This window comes from Cydia pomonella, chromosome 25 (genome assembly GCF_033807575.1).
Source record: "Cydia pomonella isolate Wapato2018A chromosome 25, ilCydPomo1, whole genome shotgun sequence".
Taxonomy (NCBI): Eukaryota; Metazoa; Arthropoda; class Insecta; order Lepidoptera; family Tortricidae; genus Cydia; species Cydia pomonella.
Window position 1 is genome coordinate 5,516,802 of NC_084727.1, and position 27,213 is coordinate 5,544,014.

The window sequence follows — 27,213 nt, forward strand, 5'->3', positions numbered from 1 at the left end:
TAACAGTTATCTCTATGCCCTCATCCACCAATCTGCCGTCAGTAAAATTGAAACGTCAGTGCAGTAAATTATTCGAAGAAAAATATTAAATACGCCAGCATGCGTGGTCGAATGTTGCAAAAATTATACCGATCGAAAGAAAAAACGAGACATTAAATGTTCATAGACAAGTTAATTAATAATCACAATATCGTTCGTAAAATACGATATTAATCCATGAAGTTGTACCTTAAGTGGAAGGCACTCGCACTTTTTTGTCATACTAAATTGAACCTTATCACCGAGCTAGAAAGGTGTTCGTACCAAACTAGAGAAAATGTACTCAATCCGCCTTGGTATACATTCGTGACACGCACACATTGAAACAGTCTGCCATTGCAGTGTCACAGCTGCTCATTTGTGGCGCGGCCTCTGTCAAACTGTTCCTCTATGGTAGGGATTTTCGTACGTTAATTTATTTGTATAATTATCATGAATTTTATGAATATACACCATGGGCTGGTAAAACGAGACAGATTTTAACGGTGTATTCTTGACCGCGTTTAGAGACTAAAAGGTCATACAAGGTTTTCTGAAATCACTCTTGTTTTAGAGATAATGAATAATTATGTACTATAACAAATAAAACTAGTTTTCTTTAAACGTCATATCCTTTTACCGTGTTGACTTATGTACCATACACCCCCATACTAAAATAATGCAGACATGGAAGTATTCACTTAATAACCTTGCAGAGTTGTACTTTGATATTTTTACGAAACAACAACTCCAACATCTATGAAGAAATTTCCGCTTCTTTCCACCATGACTCTACGCGATAACATTTCCATGTTCACCACTTAGATGGTTGGCAGTCCTCAACGTCCTATGTCATAAAATATAATAAATACATACAGAATAGGATTATACTCACGTATCAGAGGCTCGGCGCTGATGGGATCTTCTTCAACAATCTCCACTTTAACGATGGATGGTTTTTTATCTAAAACAATAAAAAATGGCTTAATATTGTGTCGTGTTACAATGACACGAAAAATACATGTCAATATTTGTAAATAAATACAACAGTCAATACCTGGGCAAACATACATTACAATATAATAATCTTAAAATAATGAAATACTTAAATAATTTGAAAAGTTTGAAATCGGTTCAAAGGTTTAAGCGTGAAGAGATAGACAGACAGAATTACTTTCGTATAATATTATAATTAAAATAAATTAAATAGTAAAAAACCTTTCTCAGCCAGCGCTCGCTCCAGCAGCGACTTGAGGTCCACCTGGCTCTGCTGCACCTGGTTCTTGAAGTCGTTGGCGTCCCGCAGGCGGTTGACGCACACCTCGCAGATGCCGCACTCGTCATTGCCGAGGTTTAGCTGCAATTGTTACAAGTGTGAGTGATACCGTGGATTAGGACGGGTGTTGGCAAACTTTGAAAGAGAAGTCGACCACAGTAGAAATCATTCGTTTTAAAGATGTTAAAAAGCCACTAAAGTTAGTTAGACTAGTCTAAGTCCTCTAAAGGATAATTGTTTGGGCGTCTTGAAGAACAGCAAATGCAGGTCCAAAGTAAACTAAAATTCCAACCTGTGAATTAGGTCAAATCTATATAAGGTTTTTACAAGCTTAGATACCTACTCATCTGGAGTGCAAGTAGAGAAATTTTTATTTTTATCTTCTTTTGACTAAAATGCTTCACACATCTTACTTCATTCAGTAACTGTTAACAGGGATCCACAATCACTAACATACAAGTGCATCCCGGTAAGCCGTCCTTAGGGCAAGCGACAAAGTGGTATGTTAACACAGTGGTGGTGTTGTCCGGCCGTGGTCACATTTGACTTTGTTTGACATTAAAAGTCTAGATAGAAGTAGACATATAAGCTTTTTGTATAATGCTTAAATATGTCACTTGATAACCAAGTACATTAACATCTATATTCTGACTATTATGAATCCTTTAAAAATCTTATGGTTGGGTTGTTGCTTCCTTATATAGCTCTAGTAGTAGCAGTAAACTCTTTATTGTACAAAAATACTTATTAAAAGTAACATACAATGAGTAAGAGGTACAAAGGCGAACTTATCCCTTTGAGTAATCTAATTTTCTTTTAATTTTGCTAGCTTATACTCAGTTATTTAAGCATGGACAACAAAATGTGAAGTAAAACATCTTTGAAATTATGATTTTTACACCCATTGGCTTTATAAACTTTTAAAAGACAGACTTACAGTCTTAGGGTTTATTAACATATTACTTCTTACAGGTGATTACAGTAGAGTGCAATATCATAGCAGTTTATTTTTGCTAGAAACTTGTGTAAATAATTTCTAAAAATATGTTACAGACAGTCATTGTTTGTCATAAGTGACACTATCACCAGAGCATCAAGCAAGCAAACAAACCGAGTAGTCAGTTAAAAATCAATAACAAAGTCTGAATGATAGACCCTGCAATGAAGATTGTCCTATAGAAAAAGTTTATTTTTTCTATATGGGTGTACATGTTAAGCTTTTATTTAAAATGATGCTGAATTGAAATAATTGCACATAACTGTATATTTTTCATTGGGGGAGTAAGAAAGCCAGGAGAGGATTTATATAATTTTATGCTTTTGTAAATATTGCTCATTTTTACAATATTTGCATCCTTGCATGCAGACTGAATGCACGGATTTCTTTTATTTTGTAACACCTCATAACTGTGTTCTTATGCAAATAAATTCTTTGAATCTTTGAGAAAACATGATAATTATTTTTAGTTTAAGGTTTTATTATTAGTTTAAGGTAAATTTTCAATTTATATTAAGTAATGAATGCAGAAGAATCTAATATGATCAGAAAAAAACTAATATGATTGATCAAGTTTTCCCCTAATATTCCTTTTTCAATGATTGCTTTTATATTACATCTGCTCCCTCTGTGTGGACCCGCCTATTAATGTAGTATAAAAGAAACCTAAAACAATGAATGATAGAATATATAAACCAGAAACCTAAAACACAAGCTTGTTAATCTACTTTCAATAGTTATGATGTGCACCTTCTTAAAAGAAAGGCCATAGTCGGGTTCCCATAGTAAGTTGGACCCTTAAATCTATTTGACCCAGGGATTTTTTTGTGAGTACTTCTAATCTTATGGTGAAGGATATTTATGCTAAGTATCAACATCCTACTAGTGACAGTGTTTGGCTTATAATTTTTTTAAAGTTTTTTCTTCAATGTATTGTAGGTAGGAAGTACCACCTGGAAAATGTTGTTATTTTGGCAAGTAGTAGACCAATGTATGGTCTATAACTAGAAAAAAAATTAGAGGTGTCACTACTTCACAGCCACATAAAAAAATGTTTTATTCTTTTGTCTTATTTTTTTCTTTTTTTTTATATGACAACTACTATTCATTTTTTGAGTATTGATGCATATCTAAATAAAGAACATTATTTTAAAATTTTAAGCAAATTGCTTGAATACATCCCGAAATACAATACATTATAGAAAAAACTTCAAAAAATCATTAGTCAAAAACTGTGACTACACGGATGTTGATAAAAAATAAAATATTTAAATATCTTTCACCATAAGAGGTACTCACAAAAAATCCCTGAGTCAAATTGATTTAAGGGCTGACTTACTATGGAAAAGCGACTATGGCCTTTGTCTGAATGCAACCTCTGTCTTGTTTGAACCTCGATAATTACATACCAATTATATGCTGCTTAAATGGAAAACCTTGTCCCTTGAGATTACAATTCCTTAGAAATAGTGTTTGATTAAGATTACAATTATCCAGGTTTCACTGTAATGTAAATGTACCAAGTATGTTATTACCAGCGCCAGTGAGATCAAAATTGTTTTGTATTGCATTTTTGCCCCCAGTGGTTTAATAGTAAGATGTTTTTAGTATATTTTATTATATTACACAGTATAAATTTGTATTAGAAATGTGTTAAAGAGTTGTTTTTGTTTCAAACCTTCCTAATATACACTTTACTTACACAGCACTGACATGATTATTTAGAGAGTGACACATTTTTTAAATTTCCTTTTAATATACACACAGTTTTGCAAATATGTTAACCCCATCACAGACGGAGCAATAATATAATTATATTAATATACCATAAGATACCGACAAACATCTTATAGTATAGCTAAGCACCACACACAACAACCATACCAAAATATATACACCTACATTGTGAGAGAGACAAAATATATCATAATATACCGAGCTATATATCACAGGGTATCTTAAGATGCCTTGAGATAAGATATCTTAAGATACCAAAATACAAATCATAGCTTTGTGTGTGGACACCATCAAATTGTACATAAAATATATTGTAAAATGACGTGCTATAAGATTTCTTCTGGTATATTATTGCTCCATCTGTGACTGGCTTCATATAATTCATTATTTCTAAATAATCCCTAAAGTGACTGGAATTGAATGTTTGGATTATTACATGAAATGATAAGTTACTATATTTTAAATCTGTAGTGTGGTATAAATATGCATTTAGAAGCCATTCTGGGTATTTTTATGTACTTTTACTTTTATGTACTTATAAGAGCTGTCATAGTAATTGAGACTTCTGGTAATGCTTGACTAAGATGATTTAAGTTATAGATATACATAACTTTATAACCACTTAAAAACGTTTTTCATATTCAGATACAACTTCTGCTAATGAACAGACCATAAAACAATTTTTTTTGTCATTTTTAAACCCAACTAACCATAAAACTATCCATAATAGTAAAAGTAATTGATCATGTCTTATGATTTACTTCAGTTACATGACTATTGACTTTGATACAGTATTTGGGTATCAATATTAAAATTAAAAACAGAACGTCGTTTACCTCAGGAAGCCCTATTGAGTACTCTAACTAAGCTTATGTGGAGACGTAAAATAAATAAATGAATGAAGCAAAATTAGGTCAATGTTAACAAAGTGGCCCTTAAATTTGTATCTACCATATCATATAATAAAAAAAAAACATTTACACGTATGTCGAAGCACTGTTTGAGCATTTCCCAATAGACTTCAGTTTTCCCAACAGACTCATACATCGTCTTGAGACCCTTGTCCGGAGGGCGTCGCAGGCAACAGCGACAATTATGTAGGGCCTCCATGGCCTGAACAGCAATGTCAGTCATGGTGGCGGTCACTTCACAACAATAACACAAATTTACAATATATTGCGACTAAAAAAGCATAGCTTGAATCGGAATATCATTTCGAGTAATCTAAGAATCCATCTTTGCGACTTGATACCGTTCACTGACAGCGTTCAAAATGGCGTCGGACGCGAGGGGAGCGTTCGAATCTCTCTCTCTAGAAATAATTATGACGTTCCGTTCCGTTATAGCCTAAAGTTATGAGCTATTAACCGGTTTTGTAGAAACATCTGGAGTTTCAAGAAATTCTAAACAGGCAACATTGTAGCACTTGACATACGTTTAACCAATAGCGTGAGGCCTTTTAGCCAATATTGCCAGACAAAAAAAAATACAAGTCATGGTGGCAACTGCAGGGTAATGAATGGGATTCTAAACAAAACTTGGCAAACACTTGGCTAAAATATCGATATAATTTCTATGAACATGAAAGGTATTAAACATTTTGCATTAGACACCTTTTTTTATGATACAGGAGGCAAACGAGCAGACGGATCACCTGATGGTAAGCGATTACCGCCGCCAATGGAAACCTGCAACACCAGAGGGGTTGTAAGTGCGTTGCCGACATTTAAGATGGGAGTACGCTCTTTTCTTGAAGGTTTGAAGGTCGAATCGGTCCGGAAATACCGCAGGCGGCAGTTCATTCCACAGTTTAGCTGTGCGAGGCAGGAAGTTTCTGGAGAAACGCTCAGTTGAGGACTGTCAACCATCTAAGTGGTGCGGATAGATGTTGTCGCGTAGGACGATCGCGAAAAGAAGCGGCAGGGATTAATCCGAACAATTCCTCGGAGGACTCCCCGTTATACATGCGATAGAAAATGCAGAGCGAGTCCACATCTCTACGCAGCGCCAAGGAGTCAAGCCGATCCGAAATACGCTGGCAGTCGACAATTCGAGGCTCTCTTCGTTGGATGTTCAGGCAGGCTCAAATTATTAACACTTGTTTGCAGCTCATTTACGCAATGTTTATTTGGAATGCTTAGTGTTGTTTTTGAATAATAATTATAAAGATATATAACACTAAATAGAAACAGTGATCATATTCATGCATTATACTGCCTGCTGTGAAAGTCGCCTGCAAAAAGCTACGTGGCAAGTACAAAACGCGGGTATGTATTCTTGAATATGGGGATTAAAATTGGTTGATCCGAAACTAAATTAATATGATTTATTGTACTTTTTAATTAAATAATTTGGTGGAATATTCATTTAAATAAAACACTGCAATACGGTTAAATAAAATTTAATTCGAATTCAACAAGGTTACAGACGCCTATCAAATCTATAGGTCTCTCAAATCTATAGAACTCATTGCCCATTTTTTATCAGTTTCTACTTCCATGTGGAAGTGCCTCTCATTTTTTAAATTTCCTTTGCCTACTCAAAACGTGCATGTGCATAAACCCGCTATAACAATATGTACCGTACACATTTTACGTAACTATGTCGAAAATTTAAAAGGCCATATCCATATGCACTGTAAAACATTATACTTAGGTACGATACGAGTACACGTTAGGTAATTCGCAACTCGTGTCGATTTAAAACACTCCTTTCGGTCGTGTTTTAATGTATCATCAGTCGTTGCAATTTTTCTACCGATCGCACTTGTAGCGTAATGTATTATTACATTACACGCACATTTAATTACGTATATAACTTGTTCCTACTCGTATAGTAAAACTTTCTGCATTTTAGCATTCACATATATCTCAGGACAAGCCTTACGGGCACCAAGAATGGTGCTAGTTCAGTGGTGTGGTGTTACGAATACGAGTCAATGGTGCAGTCTAACGCAACCAGTGGCGTTGTGGCGTTAGATTGCACGATTGGTTCGAATTCGTGTGCGTGACACCGCTGTACAGGCCCCATTCTAATTGCCCGAAGGCCCGTCTTTAGAATATCAAAGCATTTTAGTCAAGCGAAAATGAAGAAGAAAGAGTGATAAGAGTAGGTACCTCAATAAATCACTCAGCTTTTTTTCCTTAACATGCCGGCTCTTGCACATTTAGTTTTAGAAGTACATCTCATGTGTTGTTTTTAACTTTAGGTATGAGTTTAATTTTATGTATGTATAATACATGTGTATACAGAAAAAGTTTGTGAAATGAATTCTCGGCTCCTTTGTTACTGGTATGTGTGAGGCGCACCCAGTGTTCCATCAACTAATGTCCCATAACCAACGGACGAGCACCACTGGCGCTGAGAAAGCCATTGTGTGAGTTATCAACTTATCAGTCACCCGCGTTATGCAAGCTATTTTAAGATTAATAAAAAGCATTTTATAGGTACAATACAATAATCCAATGCCTATTTCAAAAGGAAATATCACTATACACAGTCAGCATCAGATAGTGACCAAAGTGGCCAAATATATTGGGACACATTCTTATTTTTATGGCAACAAAGGCGTGTTATAAAATATTTGACCACTTTTGCCGTCACTGTATACAGTATACACCGTGTTTGTATTGCATTCCGTTAACTTTGGGCTATACCTAGGTAAGTACGTTTAATGAAACTAAATGGCTTAGTTAATTTTCATAAAATTGAATTATTTTATTTACTTTTTTTTATAAAAAGTAATTAATGAAACATTTAATTAATTTTTATTAAAAAAATAAAGGTATAGAGTAGTTGTTGCACGGGAATTACATTTAACTCAACCAAACTATTGAAAACTGGGACATTACCAATGACATTTCGAATATCGATCGTCTTAAACACTAATCAACACGTAAAGCAAGTGTACACGCTCGTACGGGCCTTATCAGATAAAAATAAATTATTGATTATCTCCGAAATTGAGTTAATTAGAATACCGGTGTCTTTGAGAAAATTACTTAATTTAAGCTCAGGAATGCACCCCTGAAATTAATATAAAAAAAGACACAGTGTATTTTAAACTTACATTCATATTATACAAATTACAAGGACACAAAATTGATTTGGATATTCGGATATCCCAAGTTTTCGGTAAACCGTTAAATATTGGGATTATAAACTGCTAATGTACTTACCTGTAATGAGGGCATTAGGCCCCGAAGAACATTTCGTTGAGGATTTTGTAAACATGTATATCATGAGCATTATACTTTTGTGGGGCTTGTTTTAAATTACGGAATGCTATAACCAGCCAAACTTCATAACCGGTTTCAGTTACGCCCAAAAAATAACCGATATTCGGTTATAATCATTTACTTACGGTTATTTCCCACAAAAAATGATAAATTTAAAATCAAGAAATTAAAAAAAAAAATTACAAAAATAAAGGTACAGTACAGGAATATAAGTGTTCGGTTTTTAATAAAACACACAAAATACAGTAAAAGTGAAAATATGACCTTGGACGTCATACAATATTCAATCAATCAATTTGGCATTTTTTCGTTATTAAAGTACACTAATAAAAAATATTTAGTCACAGCCAAAAAAGGCAGGATTTCGTAGTTATAAGATAAGTTTATTTATTTATTTATTTATAAAATCAATCCATAGAACAAACAATCCACAGAAGTCATAAATAAATAACCGAAAATAACCGTTACCGGTTATTCGAGTTTTCAATAATCGGTTATGAAATTTTATCTAAATTATCGGTTATAACCGACTGTTTCAGTTACGGTTATAACCGATTTGCATTCCCTTTTGAAATTAATTAAGATGAAGCATTAAATTGAAAAATCTGAATAATTATCACTACTTAACTTTCTTCTCTACTGAGTTACCTACTTTTGCAAGTTCTGCATTTGTAATATTAGTAAGACGTCCCAAAGTAAAAGGACTGTATTTTTGAAGATAAATATTAAAAAAGCTTCGTTGAATCGTTGAAGTAAGGCAGCCCATAACCTAAAACTGAACACAGTCATGTTATTTGCACTCATATAACACGTAACACAGACTGTTATTGGTGTAATTTTTTAGTAGAAGGTTTCTTCTAGTTTGAGCGATATATAGTTTCAAATCATAACCTTAACAAACATCTGCAAGCATATCATACACAGAAATATACACCTTGTCATAGACAGTAATCAGTGGTTTTGTCGATGTTCCATTTGGTAATAGTTATTTGTTTCACAAGGGGGCAAAGTTGTTGTTTAGCCGCTCGTGCGATATTGATACCCGAGCCAGGGAGATTCCAAAATTGAACCACAAACATTGAGAGAGTTTTAAGGTAAAATTCGCTTTGTCTTATACTGTTACAAATATTCTAAAATTTTAAATATCAAGTCCACATACAGTTATCCAAATACGTATATATAACACGGTTCAGTGCAAGACTACCTAACAGTGCTGCTCTTTTTTTCATTTAGTATTTTAATGTTTTTATATAAAATAGTCAACATCGAGCCTATTTGGTGTAAATATCGAAAAACAGTGCATCCAAAAAATACGAAACTATGCCTATTCAAGCTATATATTATATATACTAGTTAGTTATACAAATAGGGTAAACTACCCAATGATTTGCCCTTAGTAGAACTCTGACCCCTATTTTTATCAGTGTCAGACACCACTGCCACCTCAAAATAAGTTGGGAACTGGCATTACAATAGTTTACCTTAATTGAAGTCTTACCTTACGGTGTAAAATAGTTATAAGCGGACGAATAAAGGAAAATGTATTATGTTATGTGTCTAACATCCACTTTTCATTCTAATGATTCCTAGAATATATAAAAAAAATATAACCAATAAATAAAAGTAATCATAAAAACAGGTCAGTCAGTTCCGTTGATACAAAAAGAAAAAAAAAACAACCAAAAATACAGTGTCATAGTTTATTGAAAAACTTACTGCATAAAAACATTTTAACTTAGCATCAGATCTAAGCGTTGTACTTATAAAATAAATTCTTGAGTTGTTTGCACAAATAAATGGCAGTTATTATAAAATATAAAAAAAATAATTACAGATATACAAAAATCCCAGTTTTTGTTCGGTAGTTTAAATTATGAATTAATTCACCGGAGAGCGATGTATTGACTTTGACTAATAAAAATTAATTAATATTATATAAAATAAGAAATCTAATTAAAATACATTTTTTGTCCAAACACCCAAGTAAACAATTTTCTTCATAAGAAAATATGACGATTGTGACTTACGTTAATATTTTTCTTCAATAAGTTATTTAAAAATAAAAAATCATTTTTCCAACAACTTTGATTTCTGGAATGGACAGTGTTAGATACCGTCCGCATTTTAAATATTATTATTAAAGATAATTTCAAAATGTTAATAAAATATTGGGCAGTGAATATTATAATGCGTATTTTGAATCGATCTTACGAGCACAATGGATACTGAATCATTATATTATAAAAAAAAATCCATAAGCTATATTAACAAATGCGTTGGGAATATTTTTAAATTCAACAATACATTATATTAATTAGTATCAAACATCTGGAAGACCGAGCTCCGCTCGGAAAACACAAAAGCTCAAAAATGCGCGTTTTCCCAGAAATAAGATCTAGGTAAATCCATTCTGCGCCCCTGAAACCCCCATATAGTAAAATTCATCACAATCGTTAGAGCCGTTTCCGAGATATATTATTATACATGTATACAAGAATTGCTCGTTTCAAGGTATAAGATAAGATTCAAGTCAAGGTATCAATTAATAATTTTATTTAAACGGCGAACGGCGAAATAAAAAAGCATCTACCTTCTGCACCATAGAGTCAAAAAAATTAATAACAGACCTCTTATACTTTACTAGACAACTCTATAAACCAGTTCGAAAAGTTATCTAGTAGAATATTAGATAATCCGAAGCACTTATCCACATCCGACACTACAACAATTACACATACTAACCCCATAAATACTTAACTAATTATTTATTTATATAGTTTACATCCACGTCAGGTTCCGTTTAAAACTTCTAATTTAAAGGAACCAGAAAGTTGACGAAAACTTGCAGATGCAATGTAGGTGCTGTCCTAAATTTTTGACATTTTTTATTTCATAGAGCATGACACCGACTTGTTCTAATGAGTTAATATCCTTTGACGATCTCTTTGTCAATTTAAATCATGACTTTTGAGGGTAATAGTTTTTTTAATGGTGAAATTAATTTTGGACTGCACTCTACAACGCTACCTTGTTACATTCCATTTCATATTACCTGGCGTGCTTTTAGAATATCAGCTACAAATATATTACGATACCATTAAGCGATTTATACATTTAGGGACTTATTGCTCGAAAATATTGATTTCTATATTGCGCATATTATAATTTATCAAATATTACACATTTTATTTCATGAATTTTCTATCTGAAGGAGACGTTGAAATATTGTATACAACGACAATTTTCCGCTATAGACAAGATTTACCAGGTCTTACCCAGATTAATCTAATTGACTACCAGTTGAAGCACGTCAGGTAATGATATAATTATAGACCTTAGTTGAGCGGCGACATGTAGGTGATGTCGTCCCACGGGTGGCGGTAGAGGGGCTGCTTCATGCGCTTCTGGTCCAGGTAGTGGCCGATGAGACCGATGGAGCGGCCCAGCACGAACAGCGCGTTGATCGTGCCCATCTGGATGTAGTTGTTGCCCTCCTCGCTGGAACAATCCATAATATTAGTGTGTGTCAGGTTCACAAGTCTTACAGTAAATAAAATATATAATTGTAAGGTTCATTTTCGAACAGGCCTTTAACAAATTGGTGCCGTGACCAGGATTTTAATATGGCATTCTACACGAGACCTCCGAGAGCTAGGAGAGGGCGCGAGTCCGGTTTGCTCCAAGGGCAAGCTAGAAGAGCCTCGCTTGCCCCACACAACGCGCGATCAGTGCACCTCAGATCTTTTCGACGAAAATACACAGAGATAACTGTTTTTCTGTAGTAAACAGGTTGGTGTGCCTGAAGAGATCCACCATTGCGGCAGCAGTGAAGAAGAGGTTGGGCTTGCGCGAGGTGACGGCCTCGATGTTAAGCGTGTAGCGCATCACGGGCCCCGCGGGCCATCGCGCCGTCACGTACGCCTTGAGCTCGCGGACTCAGTCACAGTATACCTCGGATAAATTCACAAGGTACTTACGTAGTGAACAGGTTGGTATGCCTGAAGAGATCCACCATGGCGGCAGCGATGATGCCGTCCACGTTGAGGATGAGGTTGGGCTTCTTGCGCGTTGTGACGGCTTCAACGTCGAGCGCGTAGCGCGTCACGGGCCACGCGGGCCACCGCGCCGTCACGTACGCCTTCAGCTCGCGGACTCGGGAGTCGGGGTTGTTGATGGATTTTACTCTGGAATCGGAAGTTTTTGTTAATACTAGTTCAATAAAAAAAAAAACAGTAAATGCTTCAGTAGTACACTGGAAAACTCGGACTACAAACATTGTAGAAAACGTTTATAGGTCATCCTTTATCATGCACGATATAGATATCATTTTTGGATTCTCGCAATAAAACAAGGTTACCTGTGTCCGATGCCCATGATAAGCTCGCCCTTGGCTCTCTTCTCGTTGACGAACTCTTGCGGATGCTGCCCCTTGTCGTAGGCCGCGCAGAAGTCGATCGCGGCGCGGTCCAACGCGCCTCCGAAACGGTCGCCCTGGGAAGATACATTTACATTTGTAATTTATCTTATTGAAGGTTCCATTAATTGGCAGTAAGGTAACTGCGTTAAACTAGTTTTAGTATCAAAACTCAGCTACCTTCTACTAGAAAATTACCGTGCAACTGTTGAACTCACTGCTTGAAATAATTAGTAGATCTAGAAGTTAATATATTTTTTAAGTTCTAATGCCAGCGTCATCATCACTAATCAGCGACGATCACTGGGTTATGGCGTTAGGAGGTCCTAAAGGGGTTGACGGTTAGTTCAGGGCGAAGTAGTCATTGAGGTATAGTATAGTCAAGTATAAAAATATGGGTGTACACATCTTACTCAAAAATATGTCCCATAGCATCTTATTCCCGTGTAATAAGAGCGTAGTACCATATTTATAAGACGATTCTTTCTATACATATTTTTGCACTTGACTGTACTAGAGTCGGCATCTCCAACAAAATGATTCCACACCTCATTGAAGTGCCGGCACTTCATTGCCTTTAGTACGTCTCCGACTACTGGCGAGATGCCACACATGTAACGAAAATTTGTTACTCAACACAAGTTGTTCTCGATAGCGTGTCTAGTACGTAGTACATTTATGTCAGTGGAAGTGGTAGTTGGTAAAGACTCACGATGGTGAGCAGGCCGCTGACGACGGAGGAGATGAGGTCCTTGCCGGCGCGCGCCGTGACCATGGTGTTGTGCGCGCCGGACACGGCGGGCCCGTGGTCGGCCGTCACGATCAGCACCAGCTCGAAGAACTTGCACGCCCAGTCGGGCAGCTCGCGCTGGAACCTGCCACAAACGGGGATAAAATACGTTGTGTCCTACATCTGGCGAACTTGCCGCGTATGCGGTTTGTTAAAAGCTCGCAATCAATACGTAGTAGTAGTATATTGTTCAGCTTGCGAAAAGCCCATTAATCAGTCCGCACCCGCATTGAAATAGTCTGGCAACATTACCACATTCACATCATGATCAGAACAATCTTCAAATTTTCGAAGAAGATTTACGGTGATTTAGGGTGATTATTTCAGTGCCGCCTTAATGTAGTTAAGCTGGACTCTAAATGCTTCATCGTCGTTATGAAAATAACAGTATTTGATCACTGACATTGACACGATTTCTTATTAGCCTTCAGGACTCTTCTACAATAAACTACTTCATCATATTTCATCTTGAAAATTTGGGGGCCATTAATACACTTTGAATTCGAACGTTTGAATCTTTTATGTAATTGCCGTCTATTCGCGCCTACTAGATCAATCCTTCATACTCACCACAGCAAGCTGATGGTGCCTTTGATTCCTAGCTGCTTCTCCAGGACCCGGCTCAAGGGCATCCCGCAGTACGTGAGCTCCTGCTGATGATTAGACCAGCTCCTGACACCACAGCAAGCTGATGGTGCCTCCTACTCACAGCGGCTTCTCCAAGACCTGGCTGATGGACATCTCGCATAACGTGAGCTCCTGCTTTTGATCAGACCGATTCCCGACACTCACCACAGCAAACTGATGGTGCCTCCGACTCCGAGCTGCTTCTCCAAGACCTGGCTAATGGGCATCCCGCAGTACGTGAGCTCCTGACCGCGCTCGTCGCAGATGGTGCTGATGAACGCCGCCGGCTTGCGGATCAGACCCAGTTTCTGGAGACAAATTACGAATATTTATCATTTTATAATATTCTAAAACATACAAAAAATTTAAAAACGCGAAGCGTGATCGATTTAAATCCTATTCATTTAGGCTGAAGGAATAAGGTTTAATCCCGCTTAAAAATGTATATTTTTCAATAACATGTATTTCGAACTCACCCTCGCCCAATCGTAGTCCATGGGCACCTTCGGCGGTTCCTCCTCCTCCTTGACTATGATCTTGCCCTCCTGCACCAGCTTCTGGTACACCTGCCGGACCGCGGCGCCCAGACTGTCGAAACTCTCAGGTACGGTGACGCCATAGGCCTTGAGGCCCTGGTTCTTGGCGAAGGCCTTTTCTAAGGCAGAGCCGGCGAGAGAACCGGCGTGGCCGAATTGGACTTCAGAGGTGAACATGTCTGCAAAAATAAGTTACGTTAGCTGGAGGAAGCGAATATTACGTGGGTTTAGTCGTATTCTTAAAATGGTAAAGATATTATGCTGCTTATGCAAATTCCGAGGGTTGCTATCCTTTATTTAGTTTAACACCGCGTACGATAGGCATTAAAAAGGATATGAATTATTATAGATTGATGTATGCTACACATCATCATGCCATTCAAACAGGGAGCGTGCATGATCTGCAGGGGGCAGCACAAGTGCCCTTATTAGCGCGAAATGTAAATGTCAAGCTTGAGTTTGTAATTTACGCCACAAGACGGCAGATCTTCCAACGCGCACGGTCCCTATAGTATTTAAACTTCATCCGGCATGACATTTCAAAAATGACAATCAAATGTCAGTCTTAGTTATTGAATATGGCCACTAAATCACCACTGCCTTGATAAGCTTCAGCTCTAAGTTAACTAATATTGGTAAACTTATCAGCTTGAGCTGGCGGAATGAAAAGTTTGCCTAATGTTAGAACTAAGTAAGTATCAGAAGTGGGACTTAAAGTTTACCTGAGCATGTGCCGATGCACCAGGCGACCATGGGTTTCTTGATGCGGCCCTCCTTGATGGCGCGACACACGTGGTACTCCTCCACACCGCCGACTTCTCCAAGCAGCACTAGCATCTTCACGTTGGGGTCAGCTTCGAATCTGTTGACAAAAGTTGCAATTGAGTTACATTCTGCTAGTTCCTGCTCGCGACGTCGTCTGCGTGGAATGGTGATGATGATTAATAAACTGGTCAAGTGTGAGTCAGACTCGCGCACGACCATTATCTATAAAAACTGCAAAAAATCACGTTTGTTGTATGAGAGCCCCCCTTAATTTTTTTTTATTCTGTTTTTTAGTATTTGTTGTTATAGCGGCAACAGAAATACATACAATACATCCTTGAAAATTTCAACCGTCTAACTATCACGGTTCATGAGGTACAGCCTGGTGACGGACAGACGGACAGCGGAGTCTTAGTAATATGATGAAATTGAACTTTACATTGAGGTTTATGTTCTGTGGTCTGTGACGGTTAAATCCGTTGTTGGCGTTGTATCTGCGGTTCGGACACAACCGTCGTTGGCGTCAAAAAGGTTAAGTGTGAAAAGGCAACAAAAAGTTACTTTTTATCTACGGTTCTCTTTCTTGGGCATAGTAGATTCCGCCATCTTGTAGGCTACATTAGAAGCATGAACTTCACATTTACACCTCGCGCCAAAAATCTGACGTCTCCTGTGCTGCCCCCTACAGTTTAATGCACGCTTCCTATATCTCAAAATTGTATTACACGGTTAAATATAGGGGTTGTTACCTCAGCAGATGGTCGATGAAGGTGGTGCCAGGGTAGCGGTCTCCTCCAATAGCAACTCCCTCGCAGACGCCGTCAGCTTCTTTGGAGATGATGTTGTTCAGCTCGTTGCTCATACCGCCTGAACGGGACACGTAGGCCACACTGCAACAAAGTTATATATTAATTTGTATTTACATCATCACTAAATGTACTTCAGACTGCTGGACTGGAGTCTCTCTAAAGTCATCTAATAATTTGTAGCAAAAGAATTACCTAACTGCAATTTCTATCTTACCAAATTGCTTTGGCTCACTCTAGCTAATTAAAACAAAAATATTACTTTGCTAATCCGCGAAAAGATAACGTGCTAGTCAATCAGTGCCAACCCGTTATACTTACTTGCGTATTTTTACATGCAATTTATGTTCCCACTCCCCAATACGCAAATAAATATAACCGCCACCAAAAGTACAAAACTCGACACGTGTTCCGCCTGTCTACGAGGCATCCTCAGGAGATGTTGACGGTGGACGATTGAATGAGCTGTCTAGAATGGTCGGCCATATTTATACCTTGAGCACTCCTCCTACTGTACAAGTGTGAGTGAGATGTAAACATGTTGAATGTTCGTTGAATTATCAACTTTATCTACACGTTGATAGATTCCAAGTTTGAACTGACCTGCCGGGCCTGTAGAGCTTGCTGTCGACGATGTTGTCGATCATGCCGGCCGTGTTGCCGATCTTGAAGCAGCCCGGCTTGATGCCGCCGACGGTAGCGGGGCCGATGATGTTCACCTGTCAATACATACATTGCATGAGGATGGTATTCCACCTGTCCAATTTCTTTGTCTAATGTGCATTGCGTCTCACTCACTCATTAAGCAAAATGTTATATGCATATACACATTGGACCAAGAAATTAGACAGGTGGAATACCATCCTTACGCACATTTTCATGAAGTCGGTCCCGCCAATACGATATAACAACTAAAACTTGTTTCTAAATTTAAAACCCTAAGGTAGCTATTTGTGTGAAAAATGTTAACTACTGGGATTCCAGGAGTTAAGCTTGCATAGATTACGGCCCAAAGAATCTGGATTTTCCTGGATTCAACGGGCATTAGTAATGAAATTTAAAGGGCCGTCACAATAGATCACTGCTTGGTCGACGTGTGACAGCCCACAACACCCCAACAACAATAATAACTCTAAAAAAATTATGAAAAGCTCTTCAAACTTCAAAATCTAAAGGAAGAAAAAACGTCAACTAATATAAAAATTGCCCATACATGGACTAGAAGGTAGTAGAATTTTTTTTGTAAACTTACGCCTCTCGCGTCAGCCAGCTTGATGATCTTCCTGGTCATGTTCTCGGGGATGCCTTCAGCGATGATCACGATCGTGTTGATCTGGGGGTGCTGCATAGCCTGTTCAACAAAAAAGTTACCTTTAGATATATATTTATTAAACATGTGGCAATAATTTAATCAGTAAATAATATATCTGTATGAGCCCTGTACAATACACTTTACTTCTCAAAAAAGCTGAAAAACGTTTAATTTCACAGGTGCTAAGTATGATGGTGTCAAAACTGAAGCAGCTTCTTGTTTCATTGTTTGTTCCTTTCCCAAAAGTATTCATTTCACAAAGCTTCCACAATTGCAATGATTCGAGCAGATCGATCTAATGACGATGACGTTAAATCACCGACTAATATCAGATCGCGGTTTGAGTAAGTACAGGTTGATTCACGAATGGAATAAACGAAAGTTAGAAATTTCAGTGTGCGAGTGACACCTGTATCGGTATCATAGATGGTGAGATCGCATAGATTGCTATACGCGTGCGCCCGTAAGCGACAGAACATACGCAATGCGGCCAAATTAAAAACACGTTTTAACATTCCTGACACGACACCAAAAACAACCTACGTAATTTGTTCGGGTTATTTGTTGCCCACCATAAGCCAAACTAAAATTTACGATGGGGAATAAAAAAAATGGAACTGTGACAAGGACAAACAATCATAGCGCTTTCTCTGCTACTCCTACTGAATGTTCCGTAAGAGCATCTCGTTCGGTCATCTGCTGGCTCTACCATTTCATCTCTATACTTATTGTACCTCTATGATCGGTATACACCCTGAGCCGCCATTTTATTGGTTAATGTGATACACACATAGATATTTTCATCCACTTATTCATTCCATCCGTGCCAGCTCTTGTGAATCGACCTGTAATCCCCATATATTGTACCTGCATGGTGCTGTCATAGGCGGAACGGAGCGAAGCGAAGTTGACAAGCACGGTCGCCTCCTGGTGCTTGCGCATCGCCACGTCCATGTCAGAGAACACTGTAACAAGCACACATTTATTATGAAAACGGAATTATGGATGGGAACCATGGTTTTTTTTTATGGACGTCATTTAATAACATGTTATGGATATTTTATCTTAAATACAGATTTTCAATACGAAAATTAATTAATTATATTATGCCATAACTCTGCCATCCGGACCAAGGCGGCACCCATCGACAATCTTTCTATAGGCCGTGCGCGTTGGAGGGTCTGCCATCTTGTGGCCGGAATCAGAATTATATACATGTACATTTACACGTCACGTGTTTTGTTCTGCATAGTAGGTTCTGCCATCTTGTGGGCTACATCGGAACAGTAAACATCACATTTACGCCTCGCGCCAACAATCTGACGGCTCCTGTGCTGCCTCCTACAGTTCATGCACGCTCCCTATAAATATTCACACCCACCGACATTTTTAGCATACAAATGTGCAAAAGAGAGGGCGCTTTTATTTGTTTCTTTTTTTATTAGGATCACCAACAGAGATACAATTCACATACTATAATTTACATACAAAAAGAGCACATTTATAATTGATCCCCCACTTAAAGGCAATCACAGCATGCATTAAGATTCAGAATAAGAGCTTAATATAAATTTGAATAAGTACAAATGTTACTAATTATTCCAATTAAGAAAACACCTACTTAATACTAACAATTAAATTTCTACACAAAAGTAAGTTATTCGAACTTTAACTGTTTATTTATTATTATCTGTCGCACAAGTCGCGCAGTACGCCGTTCGGCACACCACGCTGGCTCCACAGAAAACCAGCGCCGTTGACAACGCTTAGTCGTGCCAACTGCAATGCTGAGAGACCATTTCAGCCTCACATCCTTATCCGTCTGTTTCGTATTCCTCAACTAACACTTCTTATTTTTTATTTCTTGTTGTTGTTAATGTATTTTCTTTTTTGTAATAATTGATGTGTTGCCTGAATAAATATTATTGTATTCTATTTTATTATTTGCTAACTCGTTTCGATAAAGTATAACCAAACTTGTGAAGGCTGGGCGCCTTTGGCCAACTCTTACGTCGAACCAAGGTGGTCGTACCAAGTTTGTATTATAAACATCTGGGAGACAAGATAAAACATATAAAAACACAAAAATGCGCGTTTTCCCAGACATAAGATCTAGCTAGATCGATTTTTCGCACCCGGAAACCCCCATATAGCTCATCGAAATCACTTAGAGCCGTTTTCGAGATCCCCGAAATATATGTATAAATATACAAGAATTGCTCGTTTAAAGTGAATTGAGAGTTCAGACCTTGGAGGATTTTACAAATGGAAACGTTTTGACTGTAATTTTCTGTACAAAACAGTCAGCGGGGGAGGGCCACGTCGAATGTATGGCTATTTGTACGTTAGATTAAAGTCAGTCCGTACAATACATATCGCCATTGGCCGAGCTTAGAGGGGTAAGCTCTTAGAGGCCTCTCCAGTTGTTAAATCCTCCAAGGTCCAGACATTCATAAAAAATGCAAGTCATAAGTGCACCTTTCGCAGTTATTTTCGAGTAACCAACAACTCACCGGGAATGAAGACCTCCTTGTTGCCGAAGTAGTACTTCTGCTTGTGGTCGGCGGTGAAGGGGTACACGATGGCGACCACGGACGGCTCCGCGCGGCGGCAGATGTAGTCGAAGTCCAGCATGCCCTGGGGAACAATGAAGCGTTGCATAAAATAAATAAATAAAAAGTAAATTTACTGTCCCAAAAAATAATAATACATACAGGAACGGATAGGGCCCACTTTCCCCCATTATTGAGAAGCCGGACTGCCCTATTTGCGGCACTGGGTACGATCGTATGCTCAAGTACCTGGTGTCCCAGAAGGAGGCACATAACTAAATTTAATGATATGGATTTTAATGTCAACACAAAATTAAAATAAGTAAGTGCTGGTGGCCTGGCGGTAAAAGCGTGTGACTTTCAATCTGGAGGTTGCGGGTTCAAATCTGGCTCGTACCAATGAGTTTTTCGGAACTTATGTACGAAATATCATTTGATATTTACTAGTCGCTTTTCGGTGAAGGAAAACATCGTGAGGAAACCGGACTAATCCCAACCGGGCCGAGTTTACCCTCTGGGTTGGAAGGTCAGATGGCAGTCGCTTTCGTAAAAACTAGTGCCTACGCCAAATCTTGGGATTAGTTGTCAAGCGGACCCCAGGCTCCCATGATTCGTGGCAAAATGACGGGACAACGCGAGGAAGAAGACAAAATTAAAATTGATGAGGGCATTTCGATTAGAATAATAATGAATAATTACAAATTAATACAACACAATAGAAAATCCAACAAATAATTATAAAAATAACTGTCCGAAAAGATAAAAATTAAAATAAAATGAGTGTGATTATCCATTTAAATTAATCAAATAAGTATTCGACAAGGTTATAGAATTCATGTTATTGAAAGTGTTCTGTTTGTATCAAGCCAGATACATTCTATCTGGATGGCAAAGTTAATAAGCTTGCTGGAAAGGAAAAAATAAACCCAAATTTCAATCCATAGATCGTTATACTGTTCACTTTTTCTACAAAAGTCTCAACGCCTGCTGAGACCGGTTCATGGGTGTCTACTGTTGCCCCTGTGAACGGGTTCCAGCGGGCGTTCTACATACATTAAAGCTCTCCAAGGGGCCTCTACATGTTGGATCTATATTCCCACACAACCCTATCAAAAGACCAGGATTTACAGACCCGTCGATTTTTGGTCTAGTGCGAACACACTTGAAGTTTTTTTTACTAAGACATGTTGTATAGTTACCTGGATGGCGCGGTTCTGCATGCCCCAGATGATGGCCTTGGTGCGGTCGCTGAAGAGCGGCTTGGCGGTGCACAGCGGCTGGCCCAGCTCGCCGCGCGTGGGCGACTGCGAGCACACCAGCTCCAGCAGCTTGGGGGTCAGCTCGGGCAGCTCGATCTTGGGCTTGGGCTGTGAGAATAAATTATTAATAACTATACATTGCCACTTCTAAGCTTTTACTGTTTCAAAAGATTGAGGACTCACGTGGGCTGCAAGTATATATTACACACGAACTCTATAAGTTCAATGAAAATTGAGTATTTGTAATATTTAGATTAGACACAGTTTAAATAATAGTACCACGGTACAGAAACGACATTTCCTACTAAACCGAAGTTTGACAGCGATTCAGGGACGAACCATGCTGTCCCTTTCTAATGTATGGCACTATCGCTTTCGGCTATTTAGAGTTGTCAAAATTCAAGTCATTATCTTATCTGTGGTCGTGCACGCAAAAGGACGTCCAGTTGTGCCAACCCTAATAATTGCTCGTAGCAATGCTGAGCCGAACGGAGCCGAGAATGCCCGAAAGGATCAGTGTCGCCCTGCGGACATTAGCTATCTTTTATACAACTTTAGATCTGGTAAGACAGAGGAAAATGGTCAACTTACGCAGGGTATAGGTTTAGGCAGCTGCTTAGGCGCGTAGTCCAGCTGGTGCTCCTTGGGGATGGGCGAGTGGCCGAGCGCCAGCCCCACGATGGCCGTCATGTTGGCCTCGGGCCCGAACACGTACAGGGGGATGCGGAGGCGGTGCCCGACTTCGCGCATTTGCCTGGTGAAGGAAATGTTGTTAAAATACTATTATACATACTAGTACTACAATAGTACATTGTGCAACGAGGGGGGTAAGTGAAATTTTGGATACGAGGGAATTAAGGACCCGAGTTTACAATATTCTTACCCCCGGAGCTTCACACAATGTTTTTCATCACACTTGCGAAGAAAAAACGAAATTTTAAGCGAACAATTCTTAAATACGGTGACATATCAAACATTCGTCCTCCATTTTGTAATTTCTTGACAGGTTAGGCATCGAAGACACATTCATATTCGGCATTCAGCCACGATTGAAAATTATGTAAAAATATTTTAAACGGCTGTTAAATTGATCAAATTAAATAATTTTAAACATAAACAAAAATATGAAATTATAAACGTCAGTATTTTAAAAGTAAAACTCATTTATGCTACTTGGTTTGTATGAATAAGTGACATAATTTAAAAAAACTATAACTCCCTATTCTTTTTTTTCGCAATCCATAACTCCCTTGGGAACAAAATAGACCTTTGCCCTTCAGTACACCTGCATGAAATAAGATCTTTATCGAGCAAGTGTGATGAAAATACAATAACCAATGGGAGGAACATTGATAATCGATTTTTTTTTACTTGTCGACTGCAATGGATGAATTAAGATATCGTAAACCAAACTATAATTGCGTACTTTTCATGTATGGGCTCCTTATTGTATGCTTTGTAGGTGTCGATGGCGGTGATAACACCACCAAAGGTATCAGCGACATTTATAAAGTTAGCTACCTCTTTCTATTTCGTATGTACAAGTGAGAAGGGTATATGGTTACCTAAGTCCCTCCTGGTAGTTGGGGCCTCCTCTCCTCACGAAGATGGTGATGTTGTACTGTATGAGAGCGTCCTTGTAGGTGTCGATGGCGGTGATAACACCGCGAAAGGTATCAGCGACATTTATAAAGTTAGCTATCTTTTTCTAGTTAGTATGTACAAGTGAGAAGGGTATATGGTTACCTAAGTCCCTCCTGGTAGTTGGGGCCTCCTCTCCTCACGAAGATGGTGATGTTGTACTGTATGAGAGCGTCCTTGTAGGTGTCGATGGCGGTGATAACACCGCGAAAGGTATCAGCGACATTTATAAAGTTAGCTATCTTTTTCTAGTTAGTATGTACAAGTGAGAAGGGTATATGGTTACCTAAGTCCCTCCTGGTAGTTGGGGCCTCCTCTCCTCACGAAGATGGTGATGTTGTATTGTATGAGAGCGTCCTTGTAGGTGTCGATCGCGGTGATGATGCCGCGGAACGTGTCAGCCACGTTCGTGAAGTTGGCGATACCGCCACCTATGATCAGGACCTGGAAATTATTAAAAAGAAAACATTGTATGGCGATATTCATGAAATAATGAATAGAATCAGGCGTTACTTTGTGGAAATCCATATTAATTAAAACAAAAGATATTACTTTGCTTATCTGCGAAAAGACAACGTGCTAGTCAATCAGTGGTCCGTTCGTACAGTCAACATCTCCTGAGGATGCCTCTTAGGGAGACGAAACACATGTCGAGTTTTGCACTTTCGGTGGTGGGTTGTTATATTTATTTGCGTATTTATTTTTGCGGTGGGAAGGTGGGAACATTAATTGCATGTAAAAATACGCAAGTAAGTATAACGGGTTAGCACTGATTGACTAGCCCGTTATCTTTTCGCGGATTAGCAAAGTAATATATTTTTTTTTATTTGATATATATGAACGCGCTACAAGTCTCAATTAGATATTAATCGTTTGTTTTAAGGCCAGCACCGGCTGCGTGCGCTAGCGCTAATATGTTTGAGCCGCGCACGTCACGCAAGCCGTGTGCCGTCTCTCATAAAGATCTGCATATTACAACGCACTTGATTTATGTATTAGTAAGAAAGGGATAAAAGTCAAATATGAGGTTAGTGATGGCACGCACCTTCCCGTTGGGGTGCTTCTCGCGGCACATGAGGCTGAAGATGGTCTTGGCGTAGTCGGCCGTCTGCGACTCCGTGGGCGCGCCCGAGTACTCGCCGTAGTTGGCCAGCTCGGCGGCGCCGCCTATAAATAAATATTATAGGGACATTCTTACACAAATTGACTAAGTCCCACTGTAAGCTGGAGAAGGCTTGTGTTGTGGGTACTCAAACAACGATATACACGGTGGCCAAAAAATATGTGCATTCCCATTGCCAGGGAGGTTTTGGGCTTATACTGAGCAAATTTTACTATGGGACCAATCCCGAAATCACGACAAATTATTGTGGCTGTTCCATACATTTTAGCTGGTCCATTTTCCATGGGAGGGTAACGTTTTCTTTAAGTCATTTCGGGATTGGTCCCATAGTAAAAGTTGCTCAAGATAATCCCAAAACCTCCCTGGCAACGGAATGCACATATTTTTGGCTACCTTGTATATAATATATAAATACTTAAATATATAGAAAACTCAAGCAATATATGTGTTATTTACAAACAGACACGAGATAAAAAGCTTTAGACGTGACTTTGTCATAATAATATCTTGATAGGTGTCTTATCTTTCAATATAAGTGAGAGAAATGAATCTATTTCATTGGGTTACGTCGCGTGTAATGAATTCAAAATTTTTGAGCTCTCGAACCCTTTAGAGCGTTCGTGGTCAACGGGAGACGTCGACGTCGACATTGGAATGTGTCTGAAATTCATTATACGCAATATAATCTGTTTAAATTGTTTTTTACAGTACATATGGTGCTACTTTCCCGCACACGTGCATATGTCGAAACTTTAGAGCCATATGTACTGTAGAACGTTGTACGATACACGTGCGAATATGTAATTCGCAACTCGTGTCGATTTAAATCACCCCCTTCGGTCATTCTTTACTTTATCAGCACTCCTTGCGAATTTCCTATTTTCTGCACTTGTATCGTAAATAACTATTATTTCATGGTTTATAAGGATTGGAAATTCGAATGATTTTCTTGTTTTTGTCACAGTCTGACATTTCGATAGCTCATCAAAACCGAACATTTGTGGTATTCAAGTCATTGCCCAACTAGATTTAGAATAAAAATGCATAAAAAACATAAAGTTGATACATTGTAGGCTGACGCCTGTAAATTGTTGGGTTTTGATACAACACAAACAGTATATCCAATATAAAATATAGATAAAAATGGTGATCGCACGTACCCAGCTCGCAGATGGTGTCGGTGTAGACGACGGACGCGCCGCCGCCCGCCACCATGGTCCAGATGCGCCCCGACTTGTTCAGGATCGTCAGCTGGAAATAACATGTCATTTTTAAAACAGTTACGAAAATAATCGATAAAAATATCAAAACTTGAGAGCGCTCACCTAGAACCTTAAGATAAAGATGACGATCGATTCTTTATACAAACGTAGTCCTCACTTTCCTCTCTGTATATTGACATTATGGAAAATATATTTACAGAATTTTGTGTTTTAGTCATAAGTCATATGCCCGACCGGTTTATTTATTTATTATTATTAAATTAGGAGCGTAAAACAGGTTTCATACATATTTTTTAATGTTCCTAGCACTTATAATATTAAAAAAATCTATGTAATATTAAAAGATCAATGGGTGTAATAAAGTTCTAAAACTTCTAACCTTCAGGGTCCACGCATTTTAGCCACATTTTGCATTATTACTGCTCCTAATCCGACTTTTAAGCATCCAACAACAATAGAGGTTAGGGTCCGCAACGCACATGTAACTCCTCTGGAGTTGCAGGCGTACATAGCCTATGGAGACTGCTTACCATCAGGCGGGCCGTATGCTTGTTTGCCACCGACGAAGTATAAAAAAAAGTAAGTTTTTACGAATTCCCGACTCACCTTAAGACCGGCCCATCTCAATATTTTATGTTAAAACTGCTCCTAATGCGTCTTTTTACCAACAAAAACAGACTTATTTACGTTTTATTCTGACCTTAAGACTAGCTCCACTCTTGGCGTCCAAGTCCGCGATGTGCGCCTCCTCAGGGTAGGCGTCGCGCCCAAACGGAGGAGGGAAGGTGACGGAGCCCCAGTTCTTGGCGCAGATGAAGTCCGCCGTCTGGTCCAGCTTGGCCGCCAGGTCCAGCAGGTAGATGCGCTCGTTGGTGATCACGATGGGGTTGATCTCCATATACGTGAAGTATAGGTCCACGTATACGCGGTAGAGGGAGAGGATGAAGGTCGTCAATATCCTGAAATGATTTAGGGATTTTAATATTGAGACTAATCATATTATTATTGGGATATGAAAGGGCGATCTCTGCGCTCTGTTGGAAATATTCTCATCCAAACATAGTTATGTTAACCCTTCCACCAACACGTCCACTGACGCCCGCGAGTACAGCCGAATGTTAACGTTTGTGCATCCCAGTAATATAGGTTGAAATAAATAACTACAATTACACTACCAATTTCACAACATTGTACTTTGAACCATGCTAAAAATATGATTAATATACTACCACACCAATGTCTAAAGTAGAAAGTCTCACTCTCTCATTAAGCAAAATATGAGATACAAATACACATTGCACCAAGAAATTGGACAGGTGGAATACCATCCTGAAAACGCTGGCTTGTTTCCGGCCTCGCCCACTGCAGGCCGTGGTCACTTTTTCTTCAGTATGTGACATATATTTCGGTTTATAACAAAAACGAATTACAATTTTAAATTTAAGCGACAAAATTACTGTATAAAATGATTACCTTTTAGTGGAAGCAGACTTGATGTTTTTGAGCAGAGTCCTATCGATTTCTTCTCCGGTGGGGAATGTGTCTACCGCTACCTGGAATACACAACAAAAAGCAAATAAAAACTATTTGTATACAAAAAAACCAGTTTACAGTACGTTAACTAACAAATATGTATTTGATTATTCACAATTCATTCCATCGTTTGATTATTCAGTGACATTCCCTTGTGTAAAGAGAATTTGAAATAGAAATGGAACTTTGTAAGCCACAATAAATTTACTGTCATCTTTCGACACATGATTAAAACTTTTAGAACGCCATTTGACTTTGATCCTTATTCTTTTACTGATATGTGTTAAAATTGCTAAATATCAAAAAGTGGCGCCATCTAATAGATCAAAGGTTAAAGGTATGGCGGCATCGTTTCGAGCGATGATA

General features: G+C 38.4%; 2 protein-coding genes across 7 annotated transcripts in view; both read right to left on the minus strand.

Moving 5' to 3' along the window:
- LOC133531427 (gastrula zinc finger protein XlCGF57.1-like) overlaps window positions 1-9,835 on the minus strand; it is a 50,013-nt gene extending 40,178 nt beyond the window's left edge. For 3 of the 5 annotated variants that reach the window (XM_061869637.1, XM_061869639.1, XM_061869638.1), the window contains exons 1-3: window positions 5,010-9,835; window positions 1,237-1,375; window positions 914-982 (exon numbers count right to left, since the gene is read on the minus strand). In XM_061869637.1, the coding sequence (XP_061725621.1) occupies window positions 914-982; window positions 1,237-1,375; window positions 5,010-5,162 (361 nt within the window). In that variant the 5' untranslated portion in view covers window positions 5,163-9,835. The remainder of the gene's footprint in view (window positions 1-913; window positions 983-1,236; window positions 1,376-5,009) is intronic. The other 2 variants (XM_061869635.1, XM_061869636.1) reach the window with 2 other exon arrangements.
- A 117-nt stretch (window positions 9,836-9,952) lies between these two features.
- The window catches only part of LOC133531424 (ATP-citrate synthase), a 53,006-nt gene continuing 35,745 nt past the window's right edge, over window positions 9,953-27,213 (minus strand). For both annotated transcript variants that reach the window (XM_061869630.1, XM_061869629.1), the window contains exons 6-24: window positions 26,788-26,867; window positions 26,015-26,273; window positions 25,252-25,342; window positions 24,014-24,135; window positions 23,255-23,412; window positions 21,919-22,081; window positions 21,268-21,435; window positions 20,030-20,153; window positions 18,384-18,481; window positions 17,457-17,555; window positions 16,808-16,923; window positions 16,148-16,288; window positions 15,356-15,495; window positions 14,574-14,812; window positions 14,263-14,405; window positions 13,393-13,555; window positions 12,624-12,757; window positions 12,244-12,450; window positions 9,953-11,764 (exon numbers count right to left, since the gene is read on the minus strand). In XM_061869630.1, coding sequence (XP_061725614.1) covers window positions 11,602-11,764; window positions 12,244-12,450; window positions 12,624-12,757; window positions 13,393-13,555; window positions 14,263-14,405; window positions 14,574-14,812; window positions 15,356-15,495; window positions 16,148-16,288; window positions 16,808-16,923; window positions 17,457-17,555; window positions 18,384-18,481; window positions 20,030-20,153; window positions 21,268-21,435; window positions 21,919-22,081; window positions 23,255-23,412; window positions 24,014-24,135; window positions 25,252-25,342; window positions 26,015-26,273; window positions 26,788-26,867 — 2,808 coding nt within the window. In that variant the 3' untranslated portion in view covers window positions 9,953-11,601. The remainder of the gene's footprint in view (window positions 11,765-12,243; window positions 12,451-12,623; window positions 12,758-13,392; window positions 13,556-14,262; window positions 14,406-14,573; window positions 14,813-15,355; window positions 15,496-16,147; window positions 16,289-16,807; window positions 16,924-17,456; window positions 17,556-18,383; window positions 18,482-20,029; window positions 20,154-21,267; window positions 21,436-21,918; window positions 22,082-23,254; window positions 23,413-24,013; window positions 24,136-25,251; window positions 25,343-26,014; window positions 26,274-26,787; window positions 26,868-27,213) is intronic.